Below are 6,428 nucleotides of genomic sequence, written 5' to 3'. Positions count from 1 at the left end.
GAAAATGGTGTGTTTGTCGGATTCATACAATGAAGAATTTAAGAAATAGATTTCTTAGATTCTTGAGGCTAAAGAGAAATCAACATAGACATCAAATAGAAAATGAACATCAAAAAGAATTTATTGATTAAAGATTATATTACATGTATGATTACAAGTGTAAATAAATCTAAGAATCAATAAGCTCTTTGTATGAAGTGTTTAATGTGTCAAATGGGAGAAGATCGATCCTTTCTCATAAGGAGGTAGCTCCTTATTTATAGAGAGATGAAGCCTAGGGCTTCCTAGCAATATGAGCCTAGTTCAATGTCTAATGGGCCTTGAGGAGGATGTAAATCCACTCCCAACAATACCGCAAGCTGCTTTTATCCGCAGTTTAGAGAAACGCAAAAGACTTTGGTCATGGTTTTGCCTGTGGCTGTGGGGATTGCCTCGGCCGGTATCTTCGCTATATTTCCTAGTAAACGGAATGGACTCGGGTATGCTCCAAGTGGTGAGAAGGAGGAAGAGGAAACCAAGAAGGATGCAGGCTCTGCATGAGACGTAGTTGATTCTATCGTTTGTTATCTTGGTCAAGATTTATTGATGATAAAAGAAAACGATTGTATGCTTAAAAGATTTATTTAGTTCTTTTGTAAGTTGTTACCATAAATGTATATTGTATGGAATCTTATAGTATTTCAGAATAAAACGACGTTACCCTATAAACAGGAGCTTGTGTGTCTATCTATATAAGTTCATTAGCCAAACTTTATGAAGATTTAATAGTTTCTAATTCCATGTATCTGTTGGTTTAAGCTTGAACATAGCTTGAAACACAAGCTATCCTAATCTTAACTTGTTATGTTTATCTAAAAGGATTAGGAAATATTGAAAGTGTTATTTCTATTAGGATTAGGAGTTATCTAGTCTTATATATATTGAAGGTTCTGTTATTGAATCGATCACGGATTGTGTGAAAGATTGAGCTTTAGTTTTTGAGATAATTTTCTAAAGCAATACGAAAGTGTTTGAGAGTTTGAGTTCTAAATTTCTATAATTGGTATCAGAGCTTGAGCTTCAGAAAAAAAAAACGTGAGAGAACGAGATTACGGAGAAGACAAACACCATGACGGATGTGAAGAATGATATCGAAACAAACAGCAAAGAGACTGGACCAAAGTCCATAAAGTTTCCAATGTTGACCTCCTCCAATTATACCGTTTGGGCTATGAGGTTGCGAATTGCTCTCAAGGTTAATAAGGTATGGGAAACGATTGATCCTGGCAGCAAACATGAAGAGAAGAATGATTTGGCCATAGCCTTGTTGTTCCAATCCATACCCGAGGCATTAACGCTGCAGGTAGGAAACCTCGACACAGCAAAAGCTGTTTGGGATGCGATACAAGTCAGACACGTCGGAGCTGAGAGAGTTTGAGAAGCACGGCTACAGACTTTAATGGCTGACTTTGACAAACTCAAGATGAAGGAAGAAGACAGTATTGATACCTTCATCGGCAAGTTAACCGAAATCTCATCGAAATCAGCTTCTCTTGGAGAAATCATTGAAGAACCAAAGCTTGTCAAGAAATTCCTAAAAAGCTTACCTAGAAAGAAGTACATTCATATGGTAGCATCTCTTGAACAAGTGTTGGACCTCAACCTCAATACAACGAGCTTCGAAGATATCATCGGGAGATTAAAGGCGTATGAAGAAAGAATAAGTGAAGAAGAGGAAGAACAAACCAAGGATCCGGGTAAATTATTATATACCGATTCTCAGCAAGAGAGCTATGGAGGATATCGAGGAAGAGGACGTGGTGGCCGAGGCAACTGGAGAGGTGGAAGAAGTCGGGGTCGTGGTGGAGGCTTCTACGCCCAAAGAGAAGCTTATAAACAGGGCCAAACCAAAGACAAAAGCCACATAACCTGTTTCAGCTGTGATAAGCTAGGTCATTACGCGTCGGAGTCTCCTGATGCAAGACTTAAGCTACAAGAAGTTGAAAAGAAAGAAGAAGATACACAAGAAGCATATGAGCTAATGATGCATGAAGTTGTGTATCTAAACGAAAATAAAGTACAACCAAGTACTTGGGAAACTGAAGAAGACATGGAGAACGTATGGTATCTTGACAATAGAGCTAGTAACCACATGAGTGGAAATAGGTTGTTCTTCTATAGGCTTGATGAAAGCGTTACAGGAGTGGTACGGTTCGGAGACGACTCTCGCATCAACATCAAAGGGAAAGGCTCAATTAAATTCATCTTGAAAGGAGGGGAAAAGAAAACACTTAACAATGTCTACTACATACCTGGATTGCGGAGTAATATTGTGAGCTTAGGCCAAGCTACCGAAGCCGGATGCGAGGTACGAATGAAGGACAACATCTTAACGTTGTTTGATCGAACCGGAGAACTGATGATCAAAACATCGAGGTCTAGAAATCGCTTGTACAAAGTGAACTTGAAGGCTGATTTTATTCGATGTTGCAAGCTGCAAAGACCTCTGATTCGTCTAGATGGCATGCCAGGCTAGGACACGTTAACGTCGAGACAATGAAAACAATGATAATCAAGGAATTAGTTACCGGCTTACCTGATATAATAGTCGAGAAGGAGACCTGCGTATCTTGCTTGCTAGGGAAACAAACTAGGAGATCATTCCCGCATACTACTTCATATAGAGCCACACATCTTCTTGAACTCATTCATGGAGATCTCTGTGGCCCTATTACTCCTGCCACGCCGGGACAAAAGCGTTATGTGTTCGTACTGATCGACGACTTCTCCAGATACATGTGGACCATATTACTCAACACAAAGAGTGAGGCGTTTAGTAAATTTAAGACGTTCAAGAACCTTGTAGAGCAAGAAACGAAGGCAAAAGTGAAGACATTCCGATCCGACAGAGGTGGAGAGTTCTTATCAAATGAATTCAACGCCTATTGCGACACTCACGAAATCAATAGACACACCACAGCCCCATACTCTCCTCAACAGAATGGAGTTGTGGAGCGTCGAAACCATACTTTGATGGAGATGACCAGGAGCCTTTTAAAGCACATGGGCGTGCCTAATTACTTGTGGGGTGAAGCCGTTAGACATGCCACCTATCTAATTAATTGAGTAGCAACAAGATCCTTGCAAGGACTAACACCTTATGAAGCCTAACGGAGCAAGAAACCAAACATTGGGCATCTCAAGGTCTTTGGGTGTGTGTGCTACGCAAGGACAGAGCTCGCAGGAAGGAAGAAGCTTGATGATCGGTCTAGGGTTCTGGTGCATCTGGGAACTGAGCCAGGGTCGAAGGCTTACCGTCTACTTGACCCACCTAGTAAGAAGATTGTAGTAAGCCGCTACGTTCACTTCGATGAAGATAAGCAATGGAGCTGGAACAAAGACGTTGATTCAGAAGAAACCGTGCAAGGCACGTTTGATATTGAGATAGTGCCGTTGAGAGGCATTGAGAAGCAAGTCTCAGACAACGAAGAAAGTGAGGATGAAAATGAAGAAGAAGAAGAAGAAGAAGGGTTAGACGGTGATGGTAACGAGGAAGAAACCTTTCAACCAAGACGATCAAGTCGAGTAAGTACAAAGCCCTCATACTTAGACGAATACGTTCTTTTGGCTGAGATAGAGTGTGAAAGACTTCTAATGGTAATCAACAACGAGCCATGGGACTATAATGAAGCCAAAGAACATAAGGTTTGGGTAAAGGCGTGTGAGGAAGAACTAACATCGATTGAAAAGAACAACACGTGGGTACTTGTTGAGTTACCAAAAGGATTCAAGCCTATAGGACTCAAGTGGGTGTTTAAGATTAAAAGGAATGCAGATGGGAGTATCAGTAAATACAAAGCACGGCTCGTGGCAAAGGGTTACGTTCAGAGACACGGTATCGATTATGATGAAGTCTTCGCACCAGTAGCTCGCGTTGAAACTATTCAAATGGTTATAGCTCTTGCGGCTTCAAAGAATTGGGAGATTCACCATCTTGATGTGAAAACAGCGTTCCTACACGGAGAGTTAAAAGAAGAAGTTTATGTTACGCAACCCGAAGGATTTGTGATCAAAGGCGAAGAAACTAAAGTTTATAGACTGCATAAAGCTTTGTACGGCTTAAGGCAAGCGCCTAGAGCATGGAACGTGAAACTCAACCAGATTCTGAAGGGGCTTGGGTTTTTTCGTTGCTCTAAAGAGCCATCACTCTATAGAAAGGAAGAAAACACTGGCGTGCTCATTGTATGTGTGTATGTTGACGATTTGCTCGTCACCGGTTCAACCTTGGCCTCGATCATCAGTTTCAAAACGAAGATGGCTCGCAAATTCGAGATGAGCGACCTTGGACGACTAACTTACTACCTAGGCATTGAACTAAGTCAAAGCAATGGATGCATCACACTATCACAAGATAGATATGCTCGGAAGATTCTTGAAGAAATCGACATGCATAACTGTAATCTCACTCATATACCAATGGATGTGAATGTCAAGCTATCAAAGTCACCAAATGAGAGAAGCATCGATGAAAGAGACTATAGAAGGAGCATTGGATGTCTTCGTTACTTGCTACACACACGACCTGACCTTTTATTCAGTGTTGGTATGCTTAGTAGGTATATGCAAGACCCTAAAGAATCACATGGTGCGGCTCTGAAACAGGTGTTAAGGTATTTGCGTGGAACAACTTCACTTGGGTTGAAGTTTGATCGAGCTGAGAAAAGGGAACTGGTCGGCTTTAGTGATAGTTCGCATAACGTTGATGATGATGATGGCAAGAGCACAACTGGATACATATTCTATCTTGGTAATAGTCCTATTACCTGGTGCTCTCAGAAGCAAGAGATTGTGGCATTGTCGTCATGTGAAGCTGAGTTTATGGCAGCTACGGAGGCAGCTAAGCAGGCCATATGGCTCCAAGAACTTATGAGCGAGGTTGAAGGAAATACTTCCGAGAAGGTGGTTATAAAGGTTGATAACAAGTCCGCAATTGCTCTCACCAAGAATCCGGTGTTCCATGGTCGAAGTATACACATACATAGGCGTTTTCACTTCATAAGGGAGTGTGTCGAAAATGAACAAGTTAAGGTAGAGTATGTTCCGGGAAATGATCAAAGAGCTGATATCCTTACAAAGTCGTTAAGTCGAGTTCGGTTTAAGGAGATGAGGAACCTGATAGGAATGAAAGATGTGAGTGAAAGTGGAGTCAAGCTTAACGGGGAGAATGTTGGTTTAAGCTTGAACATAGCTTGAAACACAAGCTATCTTAATCCTAACTTGTTATGTTTATCTAAAAGGATTAGGAAATATTGAAAGTGTTATTTCTATTAGGATTAGGAGTTATCTTGTCTTATATATATTGAAGGTTATGTTATTGAATCGATCACGGATTGTGTGAAAGATTGAAATTTAGTTTTTGAGATAATTTTCTAAAGCAATACGAAAGTGTTTGAGAGTTTGAGTTCTTGATTTCTATAGTATCTTCCGACATCAGATTAGCTTTTACCCGAAAGATATTTTGCTTTGCTTTCTTAATGGAATGTTTGAAGCTGCCACGAGATCTTTCTTTCAAAAAAAAAAAAAATAGAAGCTGCCACGTGATCGATCTTTGTTTATAACTAAATCGACTTTGACTCTATGGTGATCAGAAGTATCCTTGGAAGAAAGAACTGAATAAGAGCCAGGAACAAATTCGTAAGGTGACTCAGGAGATGTTAGAATCTACATCAGATGACGGGATTCAGATATTATTATTACCATGATTTGGTATCTAAGAACAAAACTAACAAGAAACTTGCTTTGTCTTTTGGCAATAATGACAACAGGTTCTTTTTTGGCAATAATGACAGCAGGTTCAAATTTGAAGTGATAATATTTCTCAAGAGAAAAGGATATTCTGATCCAAATGGCTTGTACCCAAAAATCTGAAAACTTGATCTAAACCTAAACGGTGGTAAGCCGAACGCATAGTGTTGTAAGGTTAATTGTAAAATGAAAAGCCCATGCGGTTGAGTCGAGAAGAGAGGATACATGGCCGAAGATGTCCCATGACGAAAAATAAATATGGAGTTGCTTTATGTTATAAACCAAATGATGATCGACCATGGACCAGCCCGTACTGCAGGTCCAATCCGGGACATGATAAAGACCCAGTGTTTATCTAGTATATATTCCATGTATATATGTAACATAGTGTTTATCTTTATTCTTATCTTGTTAGGATAAACATGACTTTATGACGGTCTAATACCTTGTATATATATGGACCTTCTGGTCGACAGTAATAACAACAGAAGTATTTCCCCAACACTTCATTTACAACACGTTATCAGCATGACGTTGCTCTCATAAACCCTAACCCTAAAAACCAGAAATAAATCCGAGTAGTAAAAACCCTAATTCCCGACGAACTTCAAACAGCTCTATCCCTCAACTCCGGTGGATCCAGA

At 40.2% G+C, this 6,428-nt stretch overlaps 1 protein-coding gene across 1 annotated transcript; it reads left to right on the top strand.

The window, feature by feature from the left end:
- The first annotated feature begins 1,438 nt into the window (after window positions 1-1,438).
- LOC106345014 lies at window positions 1,439-2,515 on the top strand. Its single transcript, XM_013784291.1, has one exon. It carries the CDS (start codon window positions 1,439-1,441, stop codon window positions 2,513-2,515), a length of 1,077 nt encoding a protein of 358 aa, XP_013639745.1.
- The last annotated feature ends 3,913 nt before the right edge of the window (window positions 2,516-6,428 follow it).

Source organism: Brassica oleracea, chromosome C5, assembly GCF_000695525.1.
Source record: "Brassica oleracea var. oleracea cultivar TO1000 chromosome C5, BOL, whole genome shotgun sequence".
NCBI classification, from domain to species: Eukaryota; Viridiplantae; Streptophyta; class Magnoliopsida; order Brassicales; family Brassicaceae; genus Brassica; species Brassica oleracea.
This window is presented reverse-complemented; position numbering and strand designations above follow the sequence as displayed.